General features: G+C 35.7%; 1 protein-coding gene across 1 annotated transcript in view; it reads left to right on the forward strand.

The window, feature by feature from the left end:
- Positions 1–2,661: 2,661 nt before the first annotated feature.
- Positions 2,662–18,006, forward strand: part of LOC144970837 (ATP-dependent translocase ABCB1-like) — a 121,669-nt gene continuing 106,324 nt past the window's right edge. Inside the window, exons 1-4 of the mRNA XM_078910922.1 lie at positions 2,662–2,750; positions 11,680–11,982; positions 15,982–16,030; positions 17,076–17,202. Coding sequence (XP_078767048.1) covers positions 11,771–11,982; positions 15,982–16,030; positions 17,076–17,202 — 388 coding nt within the window. The 5' untranslated portion in view covers positions 2,662–2,750; positions 11,680–11,770. The remainder of the gene's footprint in view (positions 2,751–11,679; positions 11,983–15,981; positions 16,031–17,075; positions 17,203–18,006) is intronic.

The following is an 18,006-nucleotide window of genomic DNA, read 5'->3' on the forward strand; positions in this document are numbered from 1 at the left end:
CATGCTGGCTAGAACTGTTTCACATGTTATGTGATCAGAATGTATAAAATTCAAAACATGATCAGATGTATAATGTTTTTTTCCTCCTTATGCTCGTCGGATAAGTATTTCATAATGCGTCCGCCATTGTTCCGATGGTTTAGAACCAGTTACTAAGTTACTATGCATCATTACGAGGGAAGTGACGTCACGACTGTTGAACCGTAGTCATCGTTAACATTTAGCCTGACACAAGAACCCTCTAGGACTGGCAGTTTGACGTCATTTTTAGGTTTGTGTAGCGTCTAGTGAGTTGTCGTTAGTAGAGCTCAAGGAAATAAGTTATTTCATTGGTTGAACTATTGAATACAACTCACGATTTGTGTTCTTTTGTAGCAAAAGACTGGCATTTTGACGTCATTTTTTGGCCATAACTTTACGTTGGCTACGGATGAACCCTATTGCCCTCTTTGTTTACATTTAGCAGCCATTGCTTCTGCCAGTCAGCTTTAATAATAATAATAATAAATAATAAATTGAGCTTTATATAGAGCAATATCCATTAAATGTTCTCAAAACGCTTTACATGGGTCCCTGGTCAACACTTAACATGCAGGACGAGACATGACGCCTGTTAGGCGATATTACAATTTTTCGGACAAAGACAACGCTGTTAACGGCCAGGTACTCATTTTACACCTGAGTCCGGTGAGAGAATGTGAGTAAAGAGCCTTTTCCAAGGACTCAACTATGCGCCAAGCGCGAGGCTCGAACCCAGGACCTTCCGATCCGAAAGCGAGTGTCATACCACGAGACCACATAGCCGCACATTAAAACAAGACATCGTCATTCTGTTTATTGACACTCTGCATAATTTGGTTAAAAATTCATAACATCCGCCAGCCGGATATAACGTTCGAACACACAAACCAAAGTGTAACCTGAAACGTTTATAGATAGTATGCAGATGACGTCACTCAGGCCTTTGTTATTGTTTTTGCCATCCGCGTTTGTGAGTTGTTCTCACTAAACTGTATTAACCAGACTATAAAAGTTCCTGGTTACACAGAGTATGTGTGTTGGTCCTTTATACTTCCGGATGGCAATGTTGTGAACTCCTTGGCCAACCGCATTCTATCTATAGTCTGATAAATATAATTTAGTGAGAACTTCTCATAAAAATGGTTGGCTAAAAGCAATAAGAAAGAGATGAGTGACGTCATTTTCTTTCTATCTCTCGCTAGTTTTAAAAGAAAATAAACCAAATACGCAATTGATGCGTTTAGCCAATAAACTCACAACATCCGCCAGCCGGAACGTACCGACACACAAAACTGTGTATCCTTGAGCGTTTATCGTCTGATTGATAGAATAATTTAGTGAGAACTACTAAAAATAATGGCTGGCTAAAAACAATAAGTTAGAGCTGAGTTCAAGGTTACACTTTATTGTTTTGTGTATTGGTACGTTAATTCTGGCTGGCGGATGTTGTGATCTGTTTTGGATAAACGCATAGCATCAATACCTACAGTACATCAGATCTAAATGAGGCCAAGGTCACAATCCATAGAATCGAAAATATGTATATCCTTACTCACCCTGTGTAAGGCTGGAAAAGGAACTCGAGGAAGACACGAAACAAGTGAGATATTGCATAGGATTTTATTCTTCTCACCCATCCACGAACTGTATGTAATAGTTATTATTGTTCACATCAATCGCCTTCTCCAGTTCCTTTCAAGACTTTGGTGTACAATAAATTGTAAAAAGGTTTAAATAGATTGCTCTAGCGTTTATCCTATCATTATTATTTTTTTAAATACTAATTTTCTTTGCAAAATGTTACTTTAAACTCTAGTGTAAAAAACATAGTGATAAAAATTGTTTGTTTTTTTCCTGCAAAGGAAACTGTGTTAGATTAATTTTATTATTTTTAATATAATATTATTCCTCAAAAAGTTATTCTTTTCTGTTCGTGGAATTGCTTGCGTAATATTTTGATATAGATAGAATGAAGTTGACATCCCTCGGGTCTTTATTATTATTTTTTGCCATCCACGTTATGAGTAATTCTCACCTAACTGTACCTTCCAGACTATAAAGGTTCATGTTTACACAGAGTTGTGTGTGTGTTGGTCCGTTATACTTCCGGGTGGCAATGTTGTGAGCTTCTTAGCCAAGCGCATACAATCTATAGATAGAACGACGTTAACGTCACTCAGATCTTTGTTATTGCTTTTTGACATCCGTGTTTATGAGTAATTCTAACTAAACTGACTATAAGCGTTCAAGGTTACACGGTGTTTTGTGTGTTGGTCTGCTATATTTCCGGATGGCAATGTTGTGAGATTCTTGGCCAAGCGCGTACTATCTATAGTCTGGTTAAGACAGTTTAGTGAGAATTACTCACAAACATGGATGGCAAAAAAAAAAAACAATAACAAAGACCTGAGTGACGTCATAAATGTCTATCTCAGATGTAGAAACCGCTTGACTAACAACGCGACAGGTTGACCTCATTTCTCTCCACTCACAGCACTGGGCATTCTCTAGGAAGTGTATTATCACTATTGCTTTACTCACGGCAGTGAGACACGCGAAATGTTATCTCGGGGAAGACTTACGGAATTAAATACTATATTATTATTAGTTGGATATCATCACCGTACTCACACGCTTACCTCGCATTCGCAGTAACGCGTGAGTGATCAACGTTGGGTCTTATTACCTTATTCCTTCACGGCTTTAGACGTTGCTCCGCATTAGTAGAAGTTATTACATAATTATTTTAGTCCTTTTAACTTAATATTTTACAAAGTGCTACAGCTCTGTTGATATTTATTAGATAAAGTGTGTTATTTTAAATGTAGGTGTCCAATCGCTTCAAAGTGGGTTTATGTTCGTGTGAATTTGATGATACTTAACCGGTAAAGCCAAGTCCAAGGTTTAAGAGTTTTTGCCAAGAAGAAGGTGATTTAAACCGAGTGATATTAGAAGGACGAGTTTCCTGGACAAATCTTTTAAAATAATAAAATCTTTTAATCTTGTTTTCCAGCAGAGTTAACTGTTTTCAATTAACTGGTTAATATCAATGTTAAGCTTAACATATGAAATGAATCTTTTCACTGAGGACGGTGAGTTTTAGTTTACTTTAACTTCAAAAATATTAGAGATCCCCTCATTCTGATGTGCACATAATTGCAGGTCTGATAACCATACACAATTATGGGCTTGTTTTAACATTGCTGTAATGGAGAATATAGGGAATGAGATTAGCGGAAGAGTAGCGTCCCTTGATTGGACGTCACCCATAGTCTGTGACGTCACCGGCGGAAAAGTTTTTTGAGAGAGAACGTCATGTTGGTTGTGCGCATGCGTCTCTCGTCCTCGCGGCGAGGACGAGAAACGCATGCGCACAACCAACATGACGTTCTCTCTCTAATAACTTTTCCGCCGGTGACGTCACAGACTATGGGTGACGTCCAATCAATGGACGCTACTCTTCCGCTAATCTCATTTCCTATGATGTTGCCTATGGAAGAGAGTTTATTATATTATGACATTTCCATCACAACAATGAGCCCATTACAATATGGGCTATCAAACCTGCAAATACATATGCATCTACTTCTTCTTAATCAATTTAACTTTAAATTTATTTTTCTTCACTAATTTCATTCAAACATCATACTAGATTGCCGCTATGGGTCACAAGAATAATTAGGTACCTATCATTCTTAAGAGAATCCATTTTTCTAGATTTGTGTTGTGTTTATTGTGAACTATTCTAAATAATATCTTAACTGTGCTTGGATAAGGAAAAAGAATATAATAATATATTATTATTATTATTATTATTATTATTATTATTATTATTATTATTATTATTATTATTATTATTATTATTATTATTATTATTATTATTATTATTATTATTATTATTATTATTATTATTATTATTATTATTGTTATTATTATTATTATTATTATTATTATTATTATTATGTTGCCACGTGATCACATTCGACCAATGAAATTCAATTATTTCCGTAGTGTATCCTATCGTGCCAAAATTCAAGTTTTATTTCTATGTGTAAAATAATGAATGTTATGACCACTGCATGTCACCGTACCGAAACCTACATAATGTGACCTGTCATACCAAAACGGTATTATATCGGGGTGATTCAAATGCTAGAGAATTAAAATTAAAAACAAAAATGTGAGACTTCGATCATCTTGATAGATATATATATTCTTGAGAACTATAAACTTAGTTTATTGGGGGGGGGGGGGGGGGGGGGGGAGGAGGATTGTTTGTTGTTTGTTGGTTTTTTTTTGTGTGATGAAGACTAACACTTCACATTCCATGTCATTTGTGACTTACTGCGTCAAAAAGGTATTTGCCGGGATGGTTTAGATGCTAAAAAGGCTTTTACTGTCAATAATATGAGAAACAAGTTCTTACTTTTATATGCTTTATAGAGGAAGGTGAAAATCGGTAATTTCCAAAACGATTAGTAAATAAAATCTAATATTTTCTATCATTCATTTCTCGTCATCTGGGCCAATCCGACATTATACCGGTTTGTCCAGATTCAATACCGATTTGTAGCGTTGAGTCACAAATAGGCATAGATGTATTATGTTTTAGTTTGAATAATGTTATGTATTACATGATTTCGCATTCATTTTGTTTTATGCGTTAAACTGTTTCCTCCTCCTCCTCCTCCTCCTCATCCACCTCCTCCTCTTCCTCCTCCTCATGCTTCTTCTTCTTTTCTTCTTCTTCTTCTTCTTCTTCTTCTTCTTCTTCTTCTTCTTCTTCTTCTTCTTCTTCTTCTTCTTCTTCTTCTTCTTCTTCTTCGTCTTCTTCTGCTTCTGCTTCTTCTTTTACTACTACTACTACTACTACTACTACTACTACTACTACTACTACTACTACTACTACTACTACTACAACTACTACTACTACTACTACTACTACTACTACTACTACTACTACTACTACTACTACTACTACTACTATACTACTACTACTACTACTACTACTACGACTACTTCTACTACTACTACTACTTTATTATTATTATTATATTATTATTATTATTATTATTATTATTATTATTATTATTATTATTATTATTATATTATTATTATTATTATTATTATTATTATTATTATTATTATTATTATTATTATTATTATTATTATTATTATTATTATTATTACATCAACTGTCAATGATGACCATTTATGGTAAAAATCAAGAATGGTATTCTGACCTTTCCAGCCCTTACAAGGCCCTTGGCTGCGGTATTGGTTGCGCTTATCTTCTTCTTCAGGTGACCTCAGTGGCCCGCGATAACCCGCAGACGCCAATTTAGTTTTTTTTCTACAAATGTTACAAGCATGTCATTTTCATTATATTACAGTTATATTACAGGCTGCGAGTTAAGTTTTCAAGCGATGTTTAGTGTGGTTGGTGACCGGATAGGTGACAATTTTCACATAACTATGTTCTCGGCCTTTTTAAGCACATTGCTCCACACGACTCCACAGGTGAATGAATAGCTGGCCATAGCGATAAATATTATTAGCAGCTTTGATAACCCACATTGTTATGAGCTCACTGTTATATCGAAAATACTCTCAAACCATCACAAAATATTGTCCATTACAACAATGTTAAGTCAAGCCTATAATTGTATTCGGTTATCAGACCTGCAAATATTATGTACAGATGGATCACAGCCTATTCATTCACACCTGATGCGAGTGGAGAACTAAGTTTGAGGTGATTTACCAAAGGAAACAACACTAGGATTAATTTTTTGTGTCCATTGTCACCCATTCGATCCTACCTAGCCTCAAATCTCTCAGTGCCAGGAGGCGCTGAATGCCACGACATTTTCCTTCCATTTCGTTAGGTACTTGGTTACGGTCCTGGCCCTCTGCCAGAAGTACAACCTGATGTCATTCATCTGCTTTCCCACAATCCTTCACCACGTGGTCTTAGGTCTTCCTTTCTCTCTCTTCCCCCCCCCCCCTCCCCCTGGAGTCCATCCCAATGTCACTGTAGAAACTTTCTCTTTCCCTCTCCTCAAAAAACTAGTCAATCCAATTCCATCTTTTTCTTCTCACCACCACACTAATTTTCTTTGTCCTCCGCCAATAGGATTCAATAGTATGGTGTCACGTCCGCCCAGCAACATCAGCTTGGTTCTAAACAAAGAAAATCGGTACTTTTTATTCTTCATGCTGGCCAGAACATTTTCACATGGTATGTGATCGGAATGTATAAAAGTCAAATTATGATCAGATTTATAATGTTGTTTTTTTTTCCTCTAGATACACTTTTATGTTCGTCGGAGAAGTTGTTCATAAGGGCGTCCGCCATTGTTCCGATAGTTTAGAACACTAGGTTACTATGGGTCATTACAAGGGAAGTGACGTTACGACTGTTGAATCATATTCCAGAATCCTCTCATTACTTACATGTTTGTTGCCATCTTACTCTCATTATTCTCCTCCTCATGCCTTTATTTCTCATCCATCTTAGCACCGATCCCCACTGGAAATCAAACTACTCCCAGTAAGGTTTTTGTTTCCTCGATCTCTGGGCGGGGTCTTCTGACCTCTTATTATGGTAGTGGGCAAAGTGGTGACTTGCTACGTCTTTTATCCCCAATATTTGTTTTCCCTTTCCAAGTTGCTCTCTGCCTTTGTTCTGGATTAAGATTGCTCAGTTTATTTCCTGGTCCTTTTTGAGATATAATTTTAAAGGAAAAGAAAGAAAAAAATAATTGCAGAGCCACAACTTTTTGACTACAAATATCTAGATATATAAATTGCAGTTATGCGCGCAAAAAGCAGATCTTTGAATATCTCATTGAGATGCAGGCCAATGACTGGAACTCATGTTTTTTTTCCCTTCCTTTTTAGTACCACTAGTTAGAGGAGCTATAGAATGGAATTTTTTTTAAAAACAAAAAAACCTTTTCATTATTTGCACTTGGCAATTCACATTTGGCCCTGAACGATAATATTGTAATGATTCTGTTACTAATTTTGTAATATCCACAATAATTTCATCATTACCATAATTTACTACGGTCATTTGTAATCACTTTAACGCAGATAATTAAAAAAAAATTCCCATAACAATTTAATAAAAACTTAGTTTTTGGAGATTTTTGTAAAATTAATTCCAGAAAAAATGAGTGTACGGAGATCTCTATTTGAAAGTTATGAATGTCTGACTCATGTTCGAGTAGTAAGTAAGATGTCACGATTTCCAATGTGCATATAACGCTTTCTGTCCGTCAACGGTTTGTTATCAGTTGGTTCGCACTGATTCATCTCCATGTTTAGTAGTAGTAGTACAAGTAACAAATTCTGTCATAGCTCTGGTTAGTTGCCCACATTCATACAGCACAGTCGGATGTGTTAGTTTGATATTATAAATATATGATAAACAAATTATATGTGACCCAAACGACGTCCACATATTTGCAGGTCTGATAATAGAAATATAACGCTATTTTGGGCTCGTTTTAACATTGTTGTAATGGATGATAAATTGCGTTGGTTTGAGCGTATTTTCGTTACAACAATGAGCCCATAACAACTTGGGTTATCAGACCTGTAAATAAGTACACGCTGACCCCACAGGCTCAATCCTGTAGTAATTTCAGTATGGACTAGATGTAGAATTGATTTTAATTTGAAATATGAAATTTATGTTAAATCCATTTACTTTATTGACGATGGATGTGGTATGTTAAACGTGATCCGTGTATTCAGACATTAGGGAGCAGGAACTGGTGTAAGATAAAGATCTAAAAACGTGTATATGAAACAGCGCCAGACAAAGAAAGAAAGAAATCATCCCAAAAATCAGTTTCATCGACTGGACTAGGAAGACTGATTTTTAGAATGGTTTCTTTTTTGTATTTTTCTTTCTTGCTTGGTATTGTTTCACATACCCTTCTTCATATATTTAAACGTGACCCATCGTATCAAACCGGTGTTATGACTTGGTGAACAAGATGCTAAAATTTGAATCCAGATATGGTTTTTAAAGTTATAAAAAGTGTGGAGCGAGTACTTATGTCGGTAATGATTAGAAATAAAGGGTATGGCGGAGAAGTGTCAGATGAAAATTGGGAATAAAAACATCACGGTGACAGATAGCCAAATTATATGACTGGATACCTCAGTGGCTAGAAATGGTTAGAAATATGAAATGTGGGTTATCTCCACATACTTTGTTTTGAAGGATAAGCATAATCGTTTCATCTGCATCTGGTTCACCTCGGCATGTTACCAGAATGAGACGATGGGTTACAAACTGATATAACTTTTAACTTCGTAAATCTCTGATCAGTTTTGAATTGGATTCAGTTTTCGACGTGTTAACCATCGCGGTGTAATACCAGATTGACAATGTCGGTCTATTATCTTACAAACCAGTTAATTGACGTACTCTAGAAAAACACGTAATTAAAAATCTGGCCAGAAAACTCGTCCTTCAAATATCGATATATTTAAATGACCCTCATCTTGGTAAAAACTCTCAAACCTGGTACTTTATTAAAGACTTCGCGAAATCCCAGGTTTGAGAGTTTTTCTCAAGGTGAGGGTCATTTAAATCGATCAATATTTGAAGAACGATTTTTCTGGCCAAATGTGTAAATACGCGTTTTCCAGAGTTCGGCAGTTAACTGGTTAATGATTGACGAATGGCACATGACCTCATTTGAACGAGCCTCGATGAAGGAGTGTGTCGGTGTGGTCAATGAGTGGTCAGTCAGACATAATCATCATCATCATCATCGTCCATCTAACTTGGACTTCGTCGTCTTCGATAATATACAATATAGTATGAGGTTTCTAAGGAGATTACGTTTGTAATTTGATACAGCAACACCGGTGGATGGACTCTATTAATTCCATCTGTGGATTAGAGTGGTGTAGTTTTGTGGGTTTGGGTTTGTTTTTTTTTTTGTTTTTTTTTTTTTTTAACCGTATGTGTCAATAATGCGTTAAGTAAAGTAAATGTTGCTGCTTGAAGCGAAAAAAAAAAAACCAATGTGAAACTAAATGTAAGCTTCAATTTAATGAATGAAAACACATCATGTGGACGTTTCGGGTTTTCGCTTTATTAACAACAAACACGATGAATGAAACACTACAGACGAATTAAACTTGTGAGAATGGCGTTGTTAAGGTTCTCATTATTCCCAAACAATATTTCATTCGTCTGTAGTGTTTCATTCGTCGTTTTTTTGTGGATAAAGTGAAACCCGAAACGTCCACATTATCTGTTTTTGTTTATTAAATTGAAGCTTAAATTCAATATCACATTGTTATCAATAACGCGTAAATGAAATTGCATCATTATCAAAAGCAAGTCATTCATAGTAGATGGATAGATAAATGTGCGTACTTAAAGATACATTATTGTCCTTGAAATGTGATATATTTGATAAGATTTTGATTAAAAAACAAATCTTAGTTGTAAATGGCATTCTCAATTCATTAGATAATAATCGATGCGGACTTAACTCCGTTGATTAGAAAACAATGAAATGTTCAATAAATGGCATATTTTAAATGAACATTTCAAAGCCATGAATTCATCTTGAAGTTAGATGGATGTAGTGCAAGGATTTTGACAATTTCATATAAAATTCCTGTTTCCCCCATCTATAAGTGACAAGCTTTTATGTATTACTACGTCAAACTGTATCATTCAATAGAGAATCGCTCCAATCTCTCACTCTCTCTCTCTCTCTCTCTCTCTCTCTCTCTCTCTCTTTCTCTCTCTCTTTCTCTCTCTCTCTCTCTCTCTGTGTGTGTGTGTGTGTGTGTATGTGTTTTAGTGTGTGTGTATCCCTCATTTTCTGCATCTTCTTATCTCCTTTTCATTAGGACACTTTTAATCTTTATCATCATCAGGTAGAAACATTTATTTGTTGCAAAGCTAATTTTCTAGTTCTGAAGCACTAGATATATTGTACTTTTTTATTTCTATTTTTTTTCGTCATCATCACCATCATCGTCATATACACATATATAAAACGTCGTCGTCGTCGAACAGAGATGAAGGGATATATATATATATATATATATATATATATATATATATATATATATATATATATATATATATATATCCCTTCATCTCTGTTCTGTGTAACAGAGCTGCTCTTATCTGATACCATGTCCCTTCTCATTGTTCCAATAATATATTATGGTCAGTCGTCCACTTTCCTGCCTAGTCCATTATCAGAAAGTTATCTTAATCAATAACAAGACCATCCTTAAAGTCACACAAAAAAGTTTTCTTTCAAGAAAACGTGTAATAGGATTCAATAGTTTTTTGTCACGTCCGCCCAGTAACCAGCAGCTTGGTTCTAAACAAATAAAATCGGTACTTTTTATTCTTCATGCTGGCTAGAACTTTTTCACATGTCATGTTATCAGAATGTACAAAACATGATCAGCTTTATAATGTTCTCCTTTGGATACCCTTTTATGCTCTTCAGAGAAGTATTTCATAACGGCGGTGATTGAGATATTGGCGTCCGCCATTGTTCCGATAGTTTAGAACAAGTTGCTATGAGTCTCTTCTTTACATTCTAAATAGAGTGATTCGCGTACACACATTCGGAACGTATAATTGTTTCAATAAACTTTCTGTTGACGATCAACCACAAGGCCTTTGCCCTTAGTCCTATCCAATCATAATGTGACCCATCACCTCAAATTGGTATTCTGAAGTGTTTTAAATCTATGACTGAAAATTGAATTTAACCAGTTTACTGCCGTATTCTGGAAAGACACGTATTTGAAAATTTGGCCAGAAAAAAATCGTCCTTCAAATATCGATCGGTTGAAATGACCCTCATCTTGACAAAAAAAAAAACTCTTAAACCTGGGACCTCGCGAGGTCCCCAGTTTTCTGGCGAAATAAAAAAAATATAAGTGTGTTCATAGGAAATGCAACAAATTTCTTTTATAATAAATATTCAAACTAAGTATTGAAGAAAATATGACTTGATATACAGTTATATATTTGTAACAGTAAATCATTTTTGAAGAAAGGGTGGCTTTTCGGGTTTATGCACGGGATCACAGATCGGCCGTACTCTGAAAAAAAAAACAGATCAAAAATCTTGTCCAGAAAATTCGTCCTTCAAATATTGATCGATTTAAGTGACCCTCACTTTAGCAAAAACATGTGCGGCTATGTGGTCTTGTTATATGACGGAAGGTCCTGGGTTCGAGCCTCTATGGGCGCATAGTTGAGTCCTTGGAAAAGGCTCCTTAATCAGATTCTCCCACTGTACTCATGTGTAAAATGAGTTGTTCTGTCCGGAAAATGTAATATCGCCTAACAGACGTCATGTCTCGTCCTACATTTAAGTGTTGCTGTTGGCCTGGGACCCCTTGTAAAGCGCTTTGAGACTTCGAGTGGATATTGCAATATATAAAAACTCTCAATTGTTTTTTTAAAGTCCCATGTCAAATTTGAGAATTTTGATAAAATGAGAATCATTTTACTCAATCGATGTTTGCAGGACGAGTTTTATGGTCAAAATGTTTAATACGTGTGGTCATTTCTCTCAGAGTATGTCAACGAATTATAAGTTATACTCGTAGTTATACTCTTGATTATTTCCATTATTAAAGAAAGATAACAAAAAGAGAAAACATCTACAAAACAAAACCATACTAATCACCACTAGTGTTGTGGTTTGTGACACTGACATATAATTCGACAATGCCCCATTCGTATAGTCTGGGTTATGTACCTAATGAGGACAAGGAGGTTATTAATACGAATGGAGTTTCGATTAAAAAGATGGATACGAACGGTGCAACAAACGGCGTCTCTAACGGTGCCGTGGACGGTGTCCAAAACGTCAAATACAATAAAGCCGATCCAGATAGATTCCATGAAATCGACCTGAATGATCAAGCCAATGAAGAACCGTAAGCCTCTCTCAATTTTAGATATAATATATGTGTATTATCTTTGCTATGCCATAACCTTTATTACTTTAATCAATGATTTTTTCAACTTTGATGAGGATTTTGCTCTCTCTCTCTCTCTCTCTCTCTCTCTCTTCTCTCTCTCTCTCTCTCTCTCTCTCTCTCTCTCTCAATTCTTCTAGAAACTATCCACGATCACAAGATGTTCTCAAGAATCACCTATGTTATCCATTCGAGAAAATTGAGGGTGGGCAACCTTCCCCAAAAACGGATCCAAAGCGTCTGAAGTGTGGTTTGTATACGGGTACGACTGGAAGCCATAAATCTCAGATTCCAAAGTGGTCAACGGGATTTCATGTGGCCTCGCAGATTTATGAGAATATGTTTAACTGCCGCTAGCGTAGGAATGGCGACTAATTAAAACTGCCAGGAAATCATAACAACAATAAAACCATATCAGACATCAGGGCAAGCATTTTAAAAAACCATTAGATTAGGGCCCATGCCATGAACTAGAGTTGTGATTCAGCTCTTCAATAGTTTGTGGGACAGTGACGTTTGTTCGAGAGGTAATTTTGTTCTGCAAATGTTCTGATTTAACTATATCAGATATTCTGATTACTGTTGAAAACACACTCTTACGATGGGATCTTGATCTACTCTAGAAAAAGGCAATGAAGGCATCGAAGACTGATTGACTGATCTGCAATCGAGTTTATCTTGACCTCGTATTTCTCTTAGAACCGGAATAGGGTCTGTGTCTGAGAATAGTACTTATCTGCCTTATTATATTGACCTTAAATAAATAAATAAATAAATATTTAAAATAATAAATAAATAAATATAAATAAATACATGTATAAATAAATAAATGTATAAATAAATAAATGTATAAATAAATAAACAAATAAATAAATTAGAAAAAAAACAACTTGATTATATTCTTGTCGTTGTTTACATACTCTGGGATATTCTCCATTTGTTCTGAACGATTTTGTCAATGGACCAAATCCTGATGTGGAATTTATTTCTTCTTCTACTTGACTGGAGCTTACCCAAGTGACAGCATAACATGTACATTGTAAATTTCTGTCCTTTATATACATATCCGTATATCTTTTGTTGCTTTCCCCTTTGTCTGGACAGTTTCTTTTTAGCCAGGCCTTTGATAGGATATTACCGAAAGGGAACTAGAAAGATATCTTATAAAGTAAATAATTTCTTCTGCAGTGTTAAAGGTTTATGTAAATATAAAATCATAAACTTTTTGGCATGGCGGTGGATCATTTGTCTGTAATTTGGCGGGACGTTCACATCATATTCTCAGACAGATCATACATAGCAGATAGGTGTTGCCCCTGTTTAAGGTCTTGGACCCTGAATTCTTGATTGACTGTCCTGCTTTTCTTTTTCTCGACTCTTATAAGACTTTAAAACATCACAGGCTCTGGTATAGTGCTATTAATAAACAAACAAACATAAAAACACAAACCAATATTAATTTGAATACAATTCGCCTTCATCAAACTAGGTATTTCAAATTTATTTTGGTCTCTATTTGTTTAACTCGCCATCTATGTTTTAAATCTCTCCTACAATTTAGCAAATTATAGGGTTGGGATCGCGATACACAATATTATTGTTATCTCCGTGTATTATCTCATTCGACTATGACATGTGAAATTCTGGGACTACATGCGTCAAACACAGAGCTGTGTTGTCAGTTTCAGATAAAGGCCATTCCATGGCTAGGTGGTCGACTGTTTAACATAACATAAATATCGATAGCTACTATTACACACTTAAAGCACACTCGATCACAGCTCTGAGTGTAAAAACATTTAGAGTTAAAAACACACAACAAAGTAAAAAGTACAACGTTTACATTGAATGAATTATGACGGCATTCCATTTCGATATCTTTATACACTTATTTTATTACTGGTTACGTTTTATATTAGAACTATCAGCAGTAACAATAATTTACATGTAGTTGATAAACAACGCCCAGAAGGCGCCATTACAATTTTTTCCGTCAAAATTACCGAAAAAACGCTTTTGTTGGTCAGATATACTCATTGGCATATTATGTTTTCATTCCAGAAAACTAAAATGGAACAAAAGCAAGAACAAAAAAAAAAAAAAAAAAACAAAAAAAACAAAAAAAAACAAACAAACAAACAAACAAAAAAAAACAACCCATAGAAAATATGTGACTCAACGACCCAAACAGGTATTATATTTTGTCAAACAAATGTGACCAATGATAATATGTCAAAGTCAACGTGCACTATATTTGCAGGTCTGATAACCGAACGCAATTATGGGCTTGATTTAACATCTTTGTAATGGGCACTATTTAGCGTAAGTTTGAGAGCATATCCATTACAACAATAAGCAGACCTGAAGAGAAGTACAGGTTGAACGAAAACAATTAAATTTTGGGTCCGTGTACTTTTAAAGAGAGTTTCATTCTATTCAACACTTTCAATTCTAGCCCTCTACCTCCGTGCTGTGTCCACGTTCTCGGAAGACTTTTGGCACTTTTCAAAATTGAAAAAATATTATATATGTATATAATATATATATATAATATATATATATATATATATATATATATGTGTGTGTGTGTGTATGTGTGTGTGTATATTAATTATGATAATGATAATAATAATAATAATAATAATAATAATAATAATAATGATAATAATAATAATAATAATAATGATACTTTATTGCACCCAAAGGGATTTTTAAAAAAATATCAATGATATGATAACCATAATATAATAGTCCTAGAATGACAATATTATGTGCTTGATTTTGTCCCTAAAATGGTTATAATCTTCATATAGACGGAAACAGCTTAGCGATATGTTAGTTTAGGATGATAAATTTACTTTTTCCTTGTAAACCATCTCTCAGGTCTTTGTTATTGCTTTCTGCCATCCGCGTTTAAAAGGAGTAATTTTCACTTAACTGTATTAACCAGATTATAAACGTTCAAGGTTACACATAGTTTTGATTGTTGGTCCATTATACTTCGTTATACTTCGGATGGCAATGTTGTGAACTTCTTAGCCTAGCGCATACTATCTATACTCAGAAAGACATTCTACCCAACCACGACTGGTAGGGCTGACCAAACGAAATTTCACTGTTCACAACTGGTAGAGATAACAGAAAGACTCTTTACCAAATATTGACCTCTCACGACTTGAAGGTCTACCAATAGAATTGTTTTAAAGTGAGCATTTATATAGCGCAATATCCATTAATCGTAATCAAAGCGCTTTACAAAAGGGCCCTACCCAACATCTATGCTTAACATTATAGGACAAGACAAGACGCCTGTTAGGCGATATTACAAATTTTCCGACAGAGAGACAATGCTGTTAACGACCATGTACTCATTTTCAGTAGGGTGAGAGAATGTGAATAAAGAGCTCAGATCGGGACTCGAATCCAGACCTTTCAGTCCGAAAGCGAGTGTTATACCAGTAGATCACAAAGCTAATTTTACCCGATGTTCACTGCTCAGGACGGGCAGGGTTTTAACCAAAAGAAATTTTGTCCAATATGCATTGCTCACTGTTGCTGTACGTTTTCATCCTTTGTTAGAGCTGAAAAAGAGAGCACAATGTAGAAGAATTGTCTTGTTATCTAGGATGCATGGAAATAGGGAGAAGAGGGAAAGGTGATGTCCGAAGTGACAGATTCCCCTTGCAATTCACCACATTTTTGCCAGATCAGAAGCAAGAGAAACAACCATCTTTTATAGCACAGGAAAAAAAGAACATTGAAAAATAAACACGGGCAATAAAACCTGATCTAACAGGTTTGAACTTGATAAGTTCGTGTTGTTTAAAGGGTGTGTTATCTGCTACGCCACATTGCTAATAAGTGGATAAAAGAAGTCAGTAGTAGGGGTATACGGGTTGTGTTAATTTTTTTATTTAATAAAAATAACAAACTTTGCTTTATTTTTTTAAAAACCAGAGTTGCTACAAAAGATGCCAAAGCAAAGCCCGCAACATTCGCTGAAATGGTAAGTGTTGATTATAGATTTGATCATTAATAGTGTCAACGGACAGCTACAATTGCATATTATCCTTTGGTAAGGACCCTAGTTTAATGCTAAGAACTTCATCTAACAGACAAAGCTACCACACTAGGTGGACAAAGAGGTCATGAAAAGTGCGATTCTCTATCTACTAATTATGATATTATAAGCATTTTACCATGCCAACATCAACACTTAACATTAAGGACGAGACATGACGCCTGTAAGACGGTATTGGATTATATTTTCTAGACAGAGACAATGGTGCTACAGGTTATGGTTACACCTGAATATGCATGAGTTTTTATAGAGCGCAACATGCACTCAACGTGCTCAACTGGGTCCCAAGTCACAGCAAGATTTAACGTGTAGGATGAGACATGACGCCTGTAATGTGATATTTAAAAAAAAAATTCGGACAGAGACAACGCTTTTAACGGTCAGTTACTCATTTTACACCTGAATGAGAGAATGTGAGTAAAGAGTATTTTCCAAGGACTAAACTATGCACAGCTCGGGACTCGAACCCAGGACCTTCCGACCCGAAGGCGAGTGTCATACCACCAGACCACACAAATGCTGCTGAGGAAACGGTGACTAAAGCGCCTCTTCCAATGACTCAACTTTGCGCTACCCATTGGAGCAGACACTGGTGTAAGATAAAAAGAAAATAATCTGGAAAGGTGTAAATGAATCAGTATCAGACAAATCATAAAGAAATACAAGCAAACAATCGTCTCCAATAATCAGCCTGCCTCTACTTGGAATCGAACCTCAGACCTCCAGATTAATTGTCTGACCACACATACCATTACTCCATTGTTAATATTTATATTCTTCACAAGAATGAATTTAGTTTCTCAATCTATTTAAGTCTGCAATTCTATAATCTTAACCTTTAAAAACATTCATTCAATAAACGGAATCTGGTTCACCGCGACTTAATACCAAATCGATGCCGTGGGTCATATTTCTATTTTCCATTATGTTTTATACAAATATTATTTTTTGTAAATATTTATTTCCCCAGTTTTCATTCGCCTCTACCATTGAGCTTGTCCTCATCGTGTTGGGCAGCTTGGCCGCTCTGGCCCACGGGGCCGCCTGGCCATTGATGATGTTGGTGTTCGGGAAAATGACCGACGATTTCGTCAATTGTGAGTATTATTAAAGCTATTGACTTTGATGATGAAGGGACATGGGGTTTAATTTATACAGTAGATAAATTGTTGTTGGTGGTTGTGATCGTGGTGGTGGCAATAATGATGATGATGATGATGATGATGATGATGATGATGATGATGATGATGATGATGATGATGATGGTGGTGGTGGTGGTGATGGTGATAATGATTATAATACATTCGATTGTGAGTGCTTGTTAATGTTGATGTTTGGATGGAAGGGATGTTCAAAATGATGGCAGTTTTGATGTGGGGGTTGTGATGATAATGATGACGATGATGATAACGATGGTGATGATGATGATGATGATGATGATGATGATGAGGAGGAGGAGGAGGAGGAGGAGGAGGATGACGAGGAGGAAGATGACGACGATGATATATAATATTACGTAAATAGCAGTACAAATCAGAAGTCCTGACCATTACAGCACAGCTGTTCATATGGCTATGTTTCCATTTATATCTTAATAATGATCATCCTCCTATCGTTTCACACCAGTGCCGGATCCATTTCATGGCCTCTGGGCTGCACGTTCTTAAGTCAATGTCAGTGAACGTCGGTCCCAAAGTGACATTCCAAAAGAATGTGTTCTCTGGACTGCACTGGGTGTCCGCCATAGCAATCAAAGGGCATCGGTGTCCGCACGTACAATGACTGTCCGTCGAAAAGTCGCAACTTTAACATTAACACGTTCTGCCCGGTCTTCCCCACTTCAGTTCTTGACCGGTAGTGTCACCCACTCTCTTCTGGGTAGTTTTTTTATAATGATATTA

The sequence above is a fragment of the Berghia stephanieae genome, chromosome 4 (assembly GCF_034508935.2).
Source record: "Berghia stephanieae isolate SIO BIC M18660-M18661 chromosome 4, UCSD_Bste_1.3, whole genome shotgun sequence".
NCBI lineage: Eukaryota > Metazoa > Mollusca > Gastropoda > Nudibranchia > Aeolidiidae > Berghia > Berghia stephanieae.